The 16,492-nt window shown below is 37.7% G+C and overlaps 2 protein-coding genes across 3 annotated transcripts in view; both read left to right on the forward strand.

Moving 5' to 3' along the window:
* The window catches only part of LOC114659130 (calcium-activated chloride channel regulator 1-like), a 257,992-nt gene that overhangs the window by 204,167 nt on the left and 37,333 nt on the right, over positions 1–16,492 (forward strand). The window lies entirely within an intron of this gene.
* The window catches only part of LOC114659132 (calcium-activated chloride channel regulator 1-like), a 46,080-nt gene continuing 36,958 nt past the window's right edge, over positions 7,371–16,492 (forward strand). Inside the window, exons 1-3 of the mRNA XM_028811395.2 lie at positions 7,371–7,701; positions 9,372–9,515; positions 12,865–13,015. Coding sequence (XP_028667228.2) covers positions 7,531–7,701; positions 9,372–9,515; positions 12,865–13,015 — 466 coding nt within the window. The 5' untranslated portion in view covers positions 7,371–7,530. The remainder of the gene's footprint in view (positions 7,702–9,371; positions 9,516–12,864; positions 13,016–16,492) is intronic.

The raw sequence follows: 16,492 nt of genomic DNA on the forward strand, positions 1-16,492 counted from the left end.
TTTGTGATTTTGAGTTTGTAAAATTATTGTAGGTCAGGTGGCTTTTTGCATATCGGCTTATTTTACAATATAAACTTTGAAGTAAACTTAGTACAGTAAAATTTGATTTTTGGAGGATTTGTTTTCCAACTTGAATTACTGAGCAATGAATTCAGGGAGCATTTTCGTGATTTCAGTTCACACAAACATGCAGGGCATTGCGCTGTTCTCTTACAACGTTGAGAATGCGCATGAGAATATCCAAATGGAATTGATTGAAGTGCAGTCAGATTCTATTCTGAAGGCAAAATACAACGAAGTTGGTGTGCCAGGCTTGTATGCTTACCTGCCACCCTCGTATGTGCAGATCCGTAAGTTGGCATCGAGAGTACTGCCAATGTTCGGAAGCACTTACCTTTGTGAGCAATTGTTTTTGTTAATGAAAGCTACCAAAACCCCACATCGCTCAAGACTTACCGTCGAGCACCTTTCATCCCTCATAAAAGTTGCAGCTGCACAAGATTTCAAGCCTGATATTGACGAACTGATTACTAACAAGAGATGCCACCAAGTGTCGGGACAAAAGAAATAGATCTCACACTGTAAGAATCCTATATAAGCAATGAATATAATATAATGAATATCAATCATCAAGAGCGGTCGGGATTGTCCTTCCGTCCCGTGAGTGCAAAGCGTATCACAAACTTACTTGCGGTACGAAGCGACGCGATGTAAGCAGAGTTCTGGTGCTCCCATCTTTCCCTTGCTTTTGTGCGCGATGCGCTGGAAAAATAGACAAAATTATGTCTCTGGAAATAATTAATGTTGATGGAGTACAAATGCCTCACTGCATAGTAAATATCAGGGGAGATGGTGCTTGCTTATTCTCATCTATAGCTTATTTAGTGCATGAAACTCCGTCTTTAGCGGTACAGATTCGGGCTGACATCGTACGACATGTTTTAAGTAATTGGTTAAGGTTTCAGCCATTTACAATGATGCCGTCAGGAATCTCTTATACAAGAGAGCTTCAGTATCTCACTGAAATGTCAAAGTCTCAAACTTATGGTACCATTTCTGAGCTAATGGCAGTGGGAGAGTTGTTCCCCTATGAGTTTCAAGTATATTATTATGGAGTCCTACACTCCAAGTGTGGACAGGCACTCGAGGGGATAAAAAAAACTTAGGTTTTCGGGAGATGTTATGAATGGGCACTTTGATGTTCTCATTCCCTACACTTACATGTACACATGGAGCGCACACAAATTGAGGATAAAAGTCAGTCGCCTTAAAAGGCGGGTGAGCCTAGTAATATAATAAGGACCTAGCTAAGAGGTTAAGACTCTTATTCTACACTGTTGTATGGAGACTGCATGGAAATAAATTGCTTTTCTTTAAACTTTAAACTTTTAAGTGTTACATCTTTTAAAGTTTTCAGTATTGGAAAGAAAGCTACAGTAACTTTGTATAATAGTATAATAGTATTTGTTACAGTACGGCCCGCTGACGCACGTATGGAAGTCAAAGCGGCCCACCAATGGTAGTGAGTTTGACATGCCTGCTGTACATGGTAAAAAAAAATCGTTTTTTTTTAGCTTTCATTTCATGATAACATTTGCCAGGGGGAAGTCTTTGGAACAGGTGATGCCCTCTTTCTTAACCTGGACTCGTACAGGACTTCAATGTGCAGTAAGTTACAGTATATGATCCTTTCACAGGCTTTAATAATGTGTTGCAGGCCAGCCTTAACCTGAACAGAGGCAGCACCAAACCAGACAGTTATAGATGAAGTCAAAATGGACTCGATGATGGCTGTGTAGAATTTGACCAATATTGCTTAAGGGAGACTAAATTTCCTCACCTGACACAAAAAGAAGATTCCCTGATGGGAATTTCCCTTTCTTAATAATGCATGTAATATTACTGTCCCACTTAAAGTTTTGTGACAGCACAGTACCCAGAAACTTAAATGATTCTGTCATCACAATGGCTGAGAGATTTATAGGAAGTAATAGGAGAGAAAGTGACTGTTACCTGAAATCTATGATTACTTCCAGAGTTTTCTGAATGTTAAAATTTCAGATTTTCCATCTCTTTTCTAGACTCATCATTGTTTGAAATAAGGCCTATTAGTGTTTTGTCATCTGGAGAGATGCTGAGTATATTGGGAGAAGGATGCTAAGGATAGAGTTGCCAGGGAAGAGGAAAAGAGGAAGGCCTAAGAGAAGGTTTATGGATGTGGTGAGAGAGGACATGCAGGTGATGGGTGTAATGGAACAAGATGCAGAGGACAGGATGATATGGAAGAAGATGATCTGCTAATGGAGGAGCCAGAAGAAGAAGAAGAAGAAGTGTTATGTCATCTGTTTGACAAATGAATCACCAGAAGTACAGTCATTTGTATAAAATGAGAAGAGTGATGTAGAAAGGACACATCACTATGGTGCACCAGTACTAAAAGTTAATTTGTGTTTCCTATCTGAAAGAAAGAAAGTCTGTGATAAAATGGCAGATTAAACTGGGTGAGTTTCTTATATAGGAGCTCTGGGATGATTGTATTGAAAGCAGAGCTAATGTCCACAAATATGATCCTCACATATGGCTTATGGAGGTGTTAAATAAAGACTGCATCATCCATGGACTGGTATGCTCTGTAAGCAAACTTAAATGGGTTCAGGAAGTCTTTTGTAGCATCCTTGAGGTAATTCAGGATAAGATGTTCAAAGGTCTTCATTACCACAAAAGTTAAAGTTACTGGTCTGTAGTCATTTAGACCTGTGACCGTGGATATTTTTTCTATTGGAATGATGGTGGAGGTCTTGAAACAGATAGGGACTGCACAGATCTGGAGATTAGTTGAAAATGTCTGCAAATACTGTAGACAACTGGTCTGTACAGTGTATGAGTGAGGAAGGGGAAATAAGGTCCAGGCCTGCAGCTCTTTTAATATTTTGCTTTTTGAATAAGCTGCACACATCTTATGCTGTGATGACAGAAGGGGGAAGTGACCTGTTTAAGGCTTCTCCAGAATGATGTGCTGTCATTTGTTCCTGCAGCATATCTGAGTACTTTCTTTTCACACCTTTGATCCCTTCCTCAAAGATATACTCAGCTTTCCTATATTCCTCACAACTGCCAAATCTGAAAGCACACTGTCCCAGTTCATTGGTCTGAGCTCTGGGGTTAACCATGCTTATCTTTGCTAAAGTTCACAGTTGTCTTTGGTGGAATGTAAAATCATCACAAAAAGTAATATATGAAGCCACAGCATCAGTGTATTTGTGTATTTTGGAGGTGGCAGTTTTGAAGGCACTCTAGTCTATACAGGCAAATCAGTCCTGAAGCTCCTCTATTGCATTGCTGGTCCATTTTTTAACTGTTCTTTTCAGTGACCTTACAGTTTTCAGCTTTTGTTTTAAGCAGGAATAAAGTGAATCACAGAATGATCAGAATTACCACGAAAACAAGGGAGAAGGTATGATAAGCATCCTTAATAGCTGCATAGCAGTGATCTAGAATATTTGCATCTCTGGTAGGGCATTTTATTTGCAGATGATATTTAGGGAGGACCTGGTTAAAACTGACATAGTTAAAATCAGCCAAAATAATGATTTGCAAGTCTGGCTGCCTTTTTCAATCTCAGTGATTATATCAGCGAGTCACCACTGCACTTTGTGAGCATTAGCATGAGGGCAAATGAAATCACCGGCTAGAATTACTGAGGAAAACTTATGTGGTAAATAAAATGGCTCATAGTTTATAATAAGCAATTCTAGTTTGGGAGAGCATGATTTAAAAAGAACTCTCACACCGTAACACCAGCCTTGATTAATGTAGAAACAAACTCCTCCACCCTTGGTTTTATTGCAAAATTCAGTAACGAGGTCCAGTGAGTACAGCATGAAGTCACGTAAGTCCAGTGCAGAGTCAGCAATAGAGTCATTCAGCCATGTTTCAGTAAAGCACAGAGCAGATAAAAATGAAAAATCCATTTTAGTACATATTAACGGCTGCAGTTCATTCTTTGCCAGCGAACTCATATTAGATAAACATATTCCAGGCAGTGGTTGCTGTAGTCCTCGCTTCCTCAAGTGACCCAGGATGCCATCTCTTCTGCCTATGCTCCTCCACCGTTAGGGTGCATGTTTAGCTGCTTGAGAACCTGTGATCATTGAAGCTGTAAGATTCATGGACATAGTTATAGTATCTGGAGTCACATCAGGTGGCTCACTGAAGATCTTCCCGTGTATATGTTATATGCATGGTGAGAATGAATTTAACACAAAAAAAGACAGAAAAAGACATAACACCAAACTACCGTAACTACTATCCTTAGTGCAATCCCAAAACTCTAACAGTAACATTAATGTGGCAGAAGCAGCAGATTAAAAGTCTGCTTTAAGACTCTTACTGTAACATCCTCTCTAAACAGTTTGAGCCATGTTTTGCTCATTGGAAAATGATTGTGCTCATAGACTGCTGAAAAGAGCAGCATGTATTGAGAGACGGCATGATGGAAGCTATCTTTCTCAGAAAGCATGTGATATGACCTAAGTGAAAGTCTGCTATGCATATTTTTCTAACAGGTTCAATAGCATAAATTAACAAGGAAAATTTTATCTATGGATCAAATCCATCTGCAGACCAATAGCATCCTTTAAGATCTGCATAAGAGCATTTGAATGTTTACATGCTAGATGCAGCCGTTCAAAGAAACCTGCTTGCCTGATTAAATACAAACTACTCATGTCATTATTTAATTCAGTGTTTTGACACATAACTTTATTTATCAATAGCACCTGTCAACCCTGACTCTGTTGATTCACTAACACAATGTCTTACTTGTGTTTCTGAATGGATGAGTAGTAATTTTCTCAAACTAAATAAAGAGAAAACAGAAATTTTAGTGATTGGCAATAATGGGTATAATGAGGTTATTAGAAATAAACTTGATGCATTAGGATTAAAAGTCAAGATGTAGGTAAAGAATTTAGGGGTAACTATTGACTGTGACCTGAATTTTAAATCACATATTAATCTGATCACTAGGACATCATTTTTTCACTTAAGAAATATAGCAAAAGTTAGACCCCTTATAACATTGCAAGATGCTGAAAAATTAGTTCACGTTTTTGTTTTCAGTTGGCTAGATTACTGTAACGCACTCCTCTAAGGACTACCCAAGAAAGACATAAATCAATTGCAAGGAGTGCAGAATGCAGCTGCTAGAATCTTAACTAGGAAAAGAAAATCCGAGCACATTTCTCCAGTTTTGATGTCACTACACTGATTACCTGTGTCATTCAGAATTGACTTTAAAATACTGCTTATGGTTTACAAAGCCTTAAATAATCTCACTCCATCTTGTATATCGGAATGTCTTATACCTTACACTCCAAATCGTAACCTTAGATCTTCAAATGAGTGTCTACTTAGAATTCCAAGAGCTAAACTTTAAATAAGTGGTGAGGCGGCCTTCTGCTGTAATGCACCTAAAATCTGGAATAGCTTACTGATAGAAATTCACCAGGCTAATACAGTGGAACACTTTAAAAAACTGCTGAAAACACATTACTTTAACATGGCTTTCTCATAGCTTTATCTTAGTTTAATCCTGATGTTCTGTATATTCAATTAATTATCATTATTATTCATGGTGGCTCCACAATCCGTGCTAACCCCAACTTTCTCTTCTGTTCTTTCTCCAGTTTTCTGTGGTGGCGATCTGCGCCACCACCACCTAATCAAAGCACCGTGATGTCCCTCCATTGATGAATTAAAGGCCAGAAGTCCACATGACCGTCATCATCAAATTCTTCCATGAGAACCCTGAATACAATGAGGACTGATTGAGGTCATTTATGTTAGGTAGAATGCCTAGAGGGGGTCGGGCCGTCTCATGGCCTGGACCCCGGAAGATTTTATTTTTTTCTTCAGCCATCTGGAGTTTTTTTGGTTTTTCTGTACTTTTATTCTATGTTAATTAGTGTTCCCTAATTTTAATTCTTATTTATTTTGTCTTTTTTCTTTTTCTTCATCATGTAAAGCACTTTGCGCTACATTGTTTGTATGAAAATGAGCTATATAAATAAATGTTGTTGTTGTTTTGCTGGTAAAATCACTGTTAGCTCCTTATTCTCATAACTTTCCATCTTTTTTTTTCCTCTTGTCCTTGGGTGAGTTTTGACCTGTAAGAGGTTTGCTAGATTAAAAAAAGACACCTTCACTTATACACCCGAGCTATGGCCAGGATAAGATTATTGCAGGCTCAAGAAATCATCTGGGATTTCATGAATGAGTCAGTCTAACCCAGGACCATGAACTGGGTAAACGAATTATAAACTGAATTGATATATCACTAAAGTAAAGACACAATTATTGTTCTCACTAGCACTGAAAATATTTGCTATTTTGTATTATGTGTTATATGGATCCTAACCAAATTTACTGTTGGGAAAGGAGGTTAATATTATTCTGGCAGCACTAGGCACAAGGCAGGAATCAGCTTAGGCCACTTGCTCATAATCTGAGTCACCAATCATCCTAAATGATACAACACTTGGTTTTCAGAATTAAAATGGTGTTCCTGGAAACAAATCCATGCAGACAGCAGGAAAACCTCTAAACTCCAAAAAAAAATGATTGAGAAGTAAATCCAGCCACTTCATGCACCAAGAAAATGATGCTACCCTATATGCCAAATTACTGGCTGTACTACAAGCTTTTATCTGCAAATTAAGAAAACATAACAGATTGCACCAAGGTATCAGGATTATATACATAAAAAATCCAGACATTCTTGGGAATGGAAATGTTTCAAGTAACAACGTAAGAAATTTTACAAATGACTGAAGTCTGCTAAATCCAGGAAGTTCATGTAGTTACTCAATTGGTTGTAATATGTCACTCAGATATTTGTTAAAAAGCTGTGCAAGTTTTTGCTTCAACTGCATGAATCAGTCATTCAATCCGTATTACAACAAGCTTTTTTTCTTCAAGAGTGCCTTGTAGTGTCTACGTTGAACAATTATCATTAATTTCCTCCACCACATGTGTTTGGGGGACTTCATGAGTGTCATATTTGGAATACAACTTTCATAAATTCCACATATGCAGTTATCTCCCAAAAAAAAGCTGCAAATGAATTTTTGGCAAGTAAAAACAGTCCCAGATCTCTCCAATATGTTTTTGGAAACAACAAGCTCAGGGAACTGGCAGACAATAAAATTCATGGCATTATAACATCCACATACAAGCTACTTATGCTGTTAGAATGTGTGATGAAATAGAAATTGTTTCCTGCTCCAGACTCCTCTCAAAACATCCACAATTGCAAAACTGGGAATCCAGACTAAAAGTAAAATTTGGGGCCAAGGGATTTAAAGACACAGGAACCAGCTGTAGCTATAACTGCTGCAGTATTGAAATCTGTAGTTGTTGTGAATTCCCCTTTAAATCTCATTGGGGGAATGTTTACCTTGTGCATGGAAGGAACTGGGCACATTTTAGGGTCTTTACTACAGGAGTCCTCCACAGAGGCAGCAGACCTCAATGTGGAACAGCATGGGGACAAATAACTACTTGGTTGCTTTATCTTTATTTGTGCTTTTGCCTCATTTAACCAGTTCAAAGATAGAACTGGTTGACAATGGATACAGAAACATAGTGATTGCAATCCATAAAGCTGTGCCTGAAAATCCTCAGCTCATTGATAAAATCAAGGTAAGCCTTAACCATGCTGGGGTCCTGAGCTCTGCTTATATTTCATTATAGATGTACTGTTACAATTATGAAATCTTAGGTGGGTGTTACACTGCCAGTGTTGTGGTTACTTTTTAAAGCATAACCCATTGTTTATAAAATGATTGTTTTTCCCAATAAAAAAACAACATGTGCAGGGAGAAAATAATGAAAGAATTGGGTGGGCCCTGCATGTTGGCAACTTTGCAGAAACTGAAAGATTCTAAGGTAAATAAAAGTAAAATTTACTCATACTGTACTTAAGATGTTTGTAGTTTGAAGATATCAGGTTTTTCTTTTAGCTTTTTTGGGATTTTTAGGCTCTCGCTCATATTACATTTGGTTGATCCCATAGATTTGAGAATGATATGAATGGGTGATGGACTGGCAGCCAGGTTTGATTCCTACCTTGTGCTTAATGTTGCTGGTAACCCATGACCCTGATCTTGATTAAATGGGTTAAAGGATGGGTGTTTATTAGTGGAGTATAATGAAATTGCAGCAATGTAAGCTTTCTGTGATGGTGGATGGAGCACTGAGGAAGCCAGGCATGTTCACAATAAAGAAAGTTAGCAAATCTGAAGTGAGAGTTTGCAGTCTGTTCAGTAACAGAGGATTAGAGAGCTTGGGTGTGGTGAGCCATGCTTATATCAACTGTACTGTCTGGATTATTAAATCTGTATGCAAACAAAAGCTCAGGTGTCATGTTTCAGAGGAGTGTGTTCCTTTTCATTCTTAAATGTTTCCTGAGAGTTCAGTATTAATTATAATTGGGGATTTCTGAAAGACATTTTGAACACTTGTGGAGTTTCCGCTGTTTGTGCCCTGCTATGCCATTCAGCCCTTCAGCCTTTCCTTGTGATTTTCAATCTCACTACACTGAAATGGATTAAACGCATGTTTAGATAGATAGATAGATAGATAGATAGATAGATAGATAGATAGATAGATAGATAGATAGATAGATAGATAGATAGATAGATAGATAGATAGATAGATAGATAGATAGATAGATAGATAGATAGATAGATAGATAGATACTTTATTAATCCCAATGGGAAATTCACAATTTATTTAATTTTTATGTGTGTGCGTGCAGACACAAACCTCGTCCTGCTGTGGGAACAAGCTCAATCATTAGAGCAAAGTGCTGTGTGTTGTGGTTCTGCAGCACTGTTCCACTTTCACAGGCATAAGAAACTGCAGCCTCTTTCATTTTTTTCCTTGTGTGTTTTCACATCATTAATACTTTCCTTTAAATTTTTAAATCAATGTCATTTGAATCTATATTCTTTACTTTTGAAACAACAGTGATTCTTAAAATGATCTGTGAATTTCTGTGTAGGCTGCTAAACTCACACTTAATGATAAAATTAAGAGGCTATCAATATAAGAAGATCTCAGAGCAAAACCACTACTTCTCCAAATCAAGTGGATTCTTTTTGGGGAGAGGGTTGCACTTCCCACTTAGGAGTAGACCCATGGGGCAGACCCAGGATGAACTGAAGGGAGTATATCTACCAAATTGCTTTGAAATGACCAGGAATTCCCCATGGGGAACTGAAGACTGACATAGGGTGGTCTGGTTAGTAGTTGGTTTACTTCCATGAGTCCTCACTATGTTAACATTTTAATTGTCTTTACTTTCTTAGGAAATGTTAAAAGAAGCATCCAACTATCTGTATGTTGCAACAAGATTCAGAGTCTTTTTTAAAGAGGTAAAAATATTATTACCCGACACCTGGACGCCAAAGCCTGATTTGTATAAGAAAGCAACTACTGAAACCTACAGCCAGGTAAGAAAAGGGAATTGTGAAGAAATGTGTGGGACAGATAAGCTTGATATCAGCTGAGGATAGCTAAGAAGTGACTTAGAATTTTTAAACTTTGAAAATGTTATCTTCTCCTGTTGTTTCACATAGAATTGTAAGTAAGTTAAATTTTCAACCATGTCGACCATGTACCAACTTTTTTTTTAATGAGCCCTGTCTTGTTGTTCTCCAGCTTATAAAAACATTATTAATTGAATACAACTATTCACAGTCAGTAACACAAGTGAGTGACCTCCTGTAATCTTTTCACACCCAGAAAGGTCCTAGAAAAACTGTGTTTTAAATCCCTGTCTGCTAGGCCAAAAGAGCACAAAGTCTTCTTCATCAAGTGAGTTCAGCAGCTTGGAAGCAGCAACTGGAGCAGACACAGTCTGTGGGAGAGAGGACAGGAGAGTGAGTTGTTAGGTTGGCCAGGGCTCGTCTTTTAAATGTTCTAAACCTTGTGTGAGAAGCATGTTGTGTATTTAGCCTGCAAGGCTGAAGCTGATCCCTCAAAGGGGATGGGTAACAGTGGGTTTGTTTCACTTTGAAATACTGTGTAAGAAGGTATCTGAAGGACAGCTGTGTTTCTTTGCCAAAGGTTTACTGTTTAACAGAGAGACAGCTTGCAGTTAAGAGTGTAAGAATGTGCAGCTGGCGGCGCTATGCAGAAGGAAAAACGAAGCAGGGGAACTACTTAACTGCACATGAGTGACGGTCATCAGCTAACCAGCGGTGACACCAGTCACTCCCCCTCCCTCAGCTTTGTTTACACCTCTGTGAACAAAGCGACATTCTAAACCGGGCTCAGCTAGTCGAGAGAGGACATCTGCATTGACATGCGCAGATCTGGGACGATGACAGATAAAAAAAATAAAACGACTGTAAGCTAATGAACCACCTTGTGAGTCGGGAGTTCATATCTTTCTGTCTGTATAGCCACTGTAGGTGAACATGATCGGTCACTAAGGTAAATGTATGATCCCACAAGCAATAATGGAGAGCTTCCGCAGCCCATTTAATTGCCAAACACTCTTTATCAATGATCAAGAAATTACTCTCCCTGGGAAGCAGTTTTCTACTCACATATGGGATGGGATGAACCTCACCATCGAAAACCTGAGACAGGACAGCCTCCAAACCAAATGCACTAGCACCTGTTTGCAGGATGAATTCCTTAGAGAAGTCATGATTCTTTAAAACTGGGTACGACAGCAAAGCAGTCTTCAAATCAGAGAAGAACCGTTCACAATCATTTGACCAGACAATGCAGTGGTTCTTTCGGCCCTTCATAAGATCAGTTAAAGGAGTATCTCTATTTGCAAAATTTGGGATGAATCTCCTATAAAATCCAACGAGTTCCAGGAAGGCAAGAACTTGCAGGCACCTCACCTACCTTCTTCATCTGAGGTCTAATTGAACCCTTCCCCATGGAGTACACCAAATAATGCGTTTCAGACATACCCCATTTACATTTGTTAGGGTTCCAGATGTGTCTGCCAATCATTACTGAAAATAACATCATTAAGATACACCCTGAAATATTCAGAATCGGGGCGCAAAATCTGATCCTACATATGCAGTCCAAATGGGAGCCTAGTAAATTCAAATAACCCGTCAATGGTGGTGAAGGCTGTCTTTTCGCAACTGGAAGCCTCAAGAGGTACCTGCCAGTACCCTTTTGTAAGATCGAACATATTGATATACAAGGTTTGACCTAGCCTCCCCAGTAATTCATCAATATGTGGCAATGGATAAGCATCAAACTTGGAATCCTTATTTAAGTGTCTAAAATCAATACAGAACCGAAATGAACCATCTGGTTTTGGGACTAATACAAACGTGCTCCGCCAATTGTTTTTACTCTCATGAATTATGCTTAATTCAAGCATCTGTTTCACCTCATTGCACACCACATTCTTCCTCGCCTCCAATATATAAGTGCATTTGTACTTTAACACCCGGCTCCATTACGATTTTATGTTCCACAAGTTTTGTAAGGCCAGGAAACAAGGAACAGACATCAGTGTTTCTTCCGAACAAAGACAGCAACTCTGTTTTCTGAGTGTCCGACAAATCATCATAAATAGTAACATCAGTCTGGGAGACTGCAGCCATGGGCGTTAACACCTCATCCAGTTCATGCCATTCTTTTAAGAGATTAATATATAAAATGTGAACAGGCTTTCGCCTGCCTTCTAACCTTGCAATTAGAACCCATCCACTTTTCTACTACAGCAAGACACTGCCATTTCGCCAGGAACTTACAGTATGTGGGTCAGATGGAATCAGAACAAGTAACCAATTGCCCTTTCTGAATTTGCAGAGTTTGCTTCTCTTATCATAATTATATTTTTGCATCTCCTGCTCATGCTGCTGATGCTCCACAGTGATAGTGGATAATTTAGAAATTTGTTCCTGCAGTGAAACAACCTGATGTACAAATTCCAAACCCATAGTATCAGTCTGCACACCTGTTCACTCCTCACGCATAATATCCAAGTTGCCCAAGGACACCTGCCTAACAGGAACTCAAATGGACTTATCCGGTAGAAACCTAACAGGATTCTCAAGTCACAAACATGAGGAACGGCAGCACAGAGTTCCAGGATGTCGGGTCATCATGAGTCACACGACTGATCATTTGCTTTAAATTCTTGTTAAATCACTCCGTGAGCCTATTTCTCTGAGGATGATAAGCAATGGTGTTCAGTTTTGTTAATGAAAAGGCCATCACATGACTGTTTCATTATCTGGGAAGTAAAGGGCATACCCTGGTCAGTTAAAATTGCTAATATGGGATAGGGATGCCAATATGAGTATAGATCTTACACAGAGCCCTTGCACCACTTGGCAAGTTGGCCTTCTACAGAGCAGCCACTTCAGGATATTGTGTTGTCTAATCGACCTGCACGAGTATATATTGATAACCATTTTTACTCTTATGGAGTGGGCCACCACCAAAAGAAGTGGAAAAAGTATGAGAAATAAAGGGAACAAATCAATACTGTAGGAATGCAAGCCAGTAGCAACAAATAATAATGAGCACAGGCAAACCAATATATTTTAAACAAAGATCTAAGAATGATTGCCTTTTTTAAACTTTTGTATTACTACAAGATGATATTTATTGGCGTTTACCTAAATATGTTAAATTTAGCAGGGCTTAAAGATGTCAAAATAGACCCTAAATCTCTTCTAGCTTCCCTACCCCCAAAAATACTTCATAGTATACTTAAAGTTAAAATATTATTGACTGTGGACATCTAATTTTAAACTGCCAAAATCTTATTCAAAATTTAATTGTCTAACCAATCCCCCAATGTTATTTAAGGCTAACGTCATCATTGCTGGACTGAAAAGTACCAAAGGAGATGAGCCTTACACATTACAATATGGAGGATGTGGCAAAGAAGGACGGTATACTCACTTCACACCAAATTACTTATTGAATGACACATTTATTCAAGTTTATGGGCGAAGAGGTATGTGGGTTCTCTTATTGTTATCCATGCTTTGCTGCTTCTTTATGGCAAACCAAATCAAAATTAAGAGAAACTGGTGGAAATATTTTAGAATTTTTAAATTGCAGAGATTAGATAACTGAAATTATTTTTAACTTTTATGGTGGCTTGATGGATAGGGTTGCTGCTTCACAGCTGTAGGATCTAAAGGACAAATATTTTACATTAACAAGTTTTTACTGTAAACTAAAGCGGAGGCAAAGCCAGAAAATACAATGTCTAGATGACTGAAAAGTCTTCTAGAACAATCATTAAAAGCACATTATAAATATAGTGAGGCATTGCTTATCATTTACAGATAGTATGCTTAAGCTAAGAAATATTTAAAGATTGAATTAATTAAATTAGCTTTAAGAATTTTTCAAATACAATTTTTATTAGGGAAAATGAAAGCCACAGATTTTTATATTATATATACAAATTTTGCAAAGAGCTTACAACAACTTCATTGAAGAAACAGAAACAGCTTCAACAAACTGCACAATTGCAGCATTCATAATTCAGTACAGGATGTACACTTCACATCTGCTTGTCACCTTTTTTCACCAACATTACTGAAGCTCCATCAAGACTAAAGGCCACACACAAGGAAGATTTCAGATTCTGTGGCTCAAACACCTCAAGGATTTTCTCTATAATGCTGTTAGCCATCATGTTGTGTGTATTCACAAGCCCATGGCTCTTCCTTTAATAATGCCTGTTTGAATAAAATGAATGCACACAGCCACAAGTTTGAAACAGCTTTGCATTCATCAATAATAATGGAATAATAGATTTAGGATATGCATGTAAATTGCTTTTTATTTTTTGTAGGAGATGGGAAAAACAGACTCAAGCAAATTGTTTTTTATATCTAAGCAAGTTGACAAGCTAATTCTTCCTTTCAGAATTATACAATTTAAACAATTCTAAAAAATTACCCTGGTTTTTATGTTTCATCAGTTTCTCTGTGCCCACGCAGAGGGATATCTTTTTTGGAACAGAATATTACAATGTGAAGAACCATTTTAATATTAATATGCTCGCAGTTTCTTTGTACAAAAGATACACTTGTGTTATCTCTGTTTAGTTGATTTAAAATTGTGTTTTTTCTTTGATTTTTATACATGTGCCTATGTGCATTAAATCTTGCTTGTGCATTTATGTGCTGTTTACTAACCCAGTGTTTAAAATGGGCTGAACTGAGACACTTCCAATTTCTGAAGCCATTTTTCATGAATTTATTTTGCTCATCACAGTGTAACTTGGGAAAATGTTAGCACAGGTTTCGAAATACTTCATCTCTAGCTTTGCTGCATTCCAGACAGTTATGCCTCATATTCCAACACGAAGGAGAAACTTTGTGATTTTTCAAATATCATGGTGACTGGATATTATACCCACCTTGGTTCAGTGGCTTGTTTGTCCAACCCTGACACATTTGATGGTGAATGAATGGCCTTTTCTGTCTATCCACACTCGAGTTTCTGCAGTCTTTGAGGAGTGGGAGTATTCAGCAGCTTGTTTAAACTTAAAAAAACAGGATTCATTAACCCATGATTTGTGGTAAGCTGTTTAAGAAAGTTGGGAATGGATGTTTTCAGTGCAATATATTTGTTTTCCAGGCAAACAGAACACAGCAATCCATATTCACAATTGATCTATTGCATTACTAGAATAAATACATTCTTAAACAAATATACAATTAAACTAAACAAATATATGTTAGATACGAGGCTAAATCCAAAATGGCAATTTTGTCAAGCCTGGAAGTATTCTTTGTTCCATGGGTGATGGAGATTTTAGTTCTACTGAATCCAGACTTTGAAATGAGCTCCTTAAAGTCAGATCTAACTCCATTCACTTCTTTAAATGGAAAGGTAAGACCCATCTGTTCAGAAGACATTTTGCGGGCACAACCAATCTTATTCAATCAGGCCTTCATGTTGCAGGTTTATTTAATCACGTTTAGCACTGTGTGTTTCATTTGTGTTTCATGAGCTAACACATATCTTTGTTTCATTTGTTTACTTATTTGGTCATTGACTGTGTAGGGATAGGCAGACAAACAAACACTTTATGAGTGCTGAAAGGACATTTCAGGCTGACCAGGGTATCAAGAAGAGTGTGCAAGACTTTGTCCATGATTGGAAACACATCTCCAGCATCCTTTTGTCTGCAGCAACCTACAGAATTGATTGGATTCTCTCTGTGAAGTACATTTAAAGTTAATTTTCCACATTAAATAAGCTTGGTATGAGTAATTTTGGACATGTGCCTGAGCTTGAACTGTGTTGGCCTTGCATAGTGAAACTCCCATCTAGAAATTTAAGCAGTTTATGTAAGACACTGGTTTAAACTCGGTGCATCAACAATCTTAGTTTAAATCATGTTTTGACATGTTTTGTAATTACATTTTGATGATTAACACTTGTTTTTACCTAATAATTTCAAGTTATCACAGTAGAGTACTCTAAAGCTGGGATAATTACAGTGAATATATTAGGGCCTTTGGGCTCTTTTTAGATGATGTTACTGTATTTGCAAATAGATTGTAGTGTTATTTTGATACATTTTTAGAAGGTTGTGATTACATCCATATTTTACTATATGGTTTGAATCCAACTATATGTTGCATTTAACTTCAGCTCCAGGACATTCCACTATGTATGATCAAGCTTCCTCATCCAACTAAAGAGCCTGCAAGTGCCTTAAAATGATCAAGGATAAATAAGGATGATGCAGGCCTTGGCAGCTTTGGATGTAAAGCTGTGAACCATCTCCAAATGGAATGCGTAAAAATGTACATTTTTATTATTTTCCTTTGGAATCTGTATTGATTTGTTCATAAAAAAAGCCCTCCAAATGTTCATACAAACTGGCTACAGCAGTACAGGTGGTAGCATTGTTTGAATTGATAACACTAATCAGCTGGATGACTCCCGGGCCCCACTTTAAAACATAGTTGTTAATTTTTGCCAATTTGCCATCATTTGCCTATTATTTCCACTTTTGGCGCATTCACTAGAATTAATCACACTCACGTTGAAGTTCATTAGTTGTAAGCTGATTTGTTTAGTTCATCGATCGCCAATAATGTGAGCACGTTCAATGAATAGCTCTCTTTTAAAGCATTCATGCATTGCACTGGTGGAAGCCAAGGATGCAATGTTGCAAAAATGAAGTCCAAAGATTGCAGTGAAATGACTTTGCAAAACTATAACAATAGAAATTTAATAAAAAAAAACCCTCAAAACTCAAGATGAAGTCTGTTGATTATTAAAGAAATAATCACAATATAGACTTTATCCTGCTAAACCTGAATGCACTTATGAATTTCTATAGGTTAATGTCAATAAAATGTTCGCACCAAGGTTGGTGCACTGACATCCCTGGCCAGGACCTCTGATCGATCCTCCAGCCCATAGCCCTGCCAATTACTGAGCTAATACACTTGAG

This window comes from Erpetoichthys calabaricus, chromosome 10, assembly GCF_900747795.2.
Source record: "Erpetoichthys calabaricus chromosome 10, fErpCal1.3, whole genome shotgun sequence".
In the NCBI taxonomy this organism is placed as follows: domain Eukaryota; kingdom Metazoa; phylum Chordata; class Cladistia; order Polypteriformes; family Polypteridae; genus Erpetoichthys; species Erpetoichthys calabaricus.